General features: G+C 51.8%; 1 protein-coding gene across 2 annotated transcripts in view; it reads left to right on the forward strand.

The window, feature by feature from the left end:
• Positions 1–1,720, forward strand: part of Upk3bl2 (uroplakin 3B like 2) — a 7,381-nt gene that overhangs the window by 3,863 nt on the left and 1,798 nt on the right. For both annotated transcript variants that reach the window (XR_003836647.1, XM_021163948.1), the window contains exons 4-5: positions 329–405; positions 649–769. Coding sequence is in view for 1 of the 2 variants with exons in the window: in XM_021163948.1 (XP_021019607.1) it covers positions 329–405; positions 649–769 (198 nt within the window). In the remaining variant the exon portion in view is untranslated. The remainder of the gene's footprint in view (positions 1–328; positions 406–648; positions 770–1,720) is intronic.

A 1,720-nucleotide genomic window follows, 5' to 3' on the forward strand; every position in this document is an offset into this window, starting at 1 on the left:
GTCCGCAGGAACTAAAATTGAGCTACCTGACAGGCATGCAATATGTCCTGCTAAGTGCTGAACACCTCTCCAGCCTCCTTGCAGCTTTTGAAAGTAGCAATCCCCCAGCTCAATGCCCATATGCCACGGGAGGTCCTGACCATGTGAATGGATTGTCTCTACTCTAGACCAGGCGTTCATAGGTGGAGACCAGCCTTGGTCCCCTGTCTTCCCTCACTAGATGCTTGTATTGAGTGATCTAACACAGATGCACGCGCGTGCACATGCACACAGAGGCTTAATGAAAGTGAAGGCTACTGTAAATAACCAATTCTGGTCTCCTGCTCAGAGTGAAATTCCTGGCGATGAGTGCTGAGGGACCCGTGGCTGAGACACGGTGGTCCGAGGAGATCTACCTGCACCAAGGTAGGAGAACGTAAGATCTCAAAAAAATAGTGTGGGGTGGGGACTGAGGGCACTAAGGAACCTGGGGCTGGGGAAAGTAGGTCTCCCCCTGTCAGGAACCTCAGCACCACTCTGTGCTCAGCAAGTATCCCTGCCCTAGTCTGCCCCTCCATGATTCCCACATGTCTCANCTTGGGCGTAGGATGGTTGGTCTGGAAGGCCCCCTTTGGGGTTAAATAGCTTCTTTCCTGCTTGCCTGTGCAGCCCAGACATTCCGAGAAGCTCCAGGGTCCCAGGGCAAGGGCACTGTGGTCATCATTGCCTTCTTGTCAATCCTACTGGCCATCCTGCTTGTGGTCTTCCTCGTACTGGTCATATCCGCTTGGTGAGTGGACTAGACTGGTGCTGCCTTGCCTCCCCGCAGTAGCCTTGGTCGCTTCTTGTTCCCCGAAGGCTGGGCGGGGTTGACTAAAGCCCTTCTCCCTCTTGCCCACCAGGGGCCTGATTTCCCAGCAGTCGTCGCTTGCCCCCTGGCGGCCATAACTGGAATTGCAAGCAGGTAGTCAGAAAACACTCCCAACAATGAGGCCCTGCAGGTAGAGGTGAATTGCGTTCAGGCGGAGCCCACTAAAAGCTTTTGCTTTGACATCTCAGGCAGAGCTGAAGTACCAGGGCTGGCACAAAACCTCCCAGAAGAAAAGATACCCACGCCTGTAGGGATTTGAAGAGGCATCTCTGTGAAGGGGAGGCAGGCATGTGGGGATGTATTGGGGGACTTTCGGAGAAGGAGGAAGTATGCCCGCAGGCAAGAGCAGAGAGCCGAGGTGTCCAGCAGAGAAACGGAGCTGTCTCACTGCTGGGAACAATGGAGTGTAATCAAGGGAGACTTGGCTGTGATAACCTTTAAAACAGTGGTTTTCAACCTTGTGTGGAGATGCCTTTAAAGGTGAATTTTCCTTCCACAGACAGGGGGTTACATATCAGATATTCTGCATATCAGATATTTACATTAACAAAATTACAGTTATGGTGTAGCAAGGAAAATAATTTTAAGGTCGGGGGTCACTAAAACATGAGGAACTGAATTAAAGGGTCTCAGCATTAGGAAGGCTGAGAAGTACTGGGTCTCAGCATTAGGGAGTCTGAGAACCACTGGTTCAGAGGTTCCCTGGGTTCAGGCTGGGCCAGGACATTAAGAATATATTCCTGGAGCTATTACGGCCAAAGCCTGAGGGCTGGCAGTCCTAACAAACTAGGCTCAGCCACCCATCGTGGACAAGCCAATTAGACGGATAGGTAATGATGAGAAGCAGAGGCTGGAAAGATGGCTCAGTGG

The sequence above is a fragment of the Mus caroli genome, chromosome 5, assembly GCF_900094665.2.
Source record: "Mus caroli chromosome 5, CAROLI_EIJ_v1.1, whole genome shotgun sequence".
Lineage (NCBI taxonomy): Eukaryota > Metazoa > Chordata > Mammalia > Rodentia > Muridae > Mus > Mus caroli.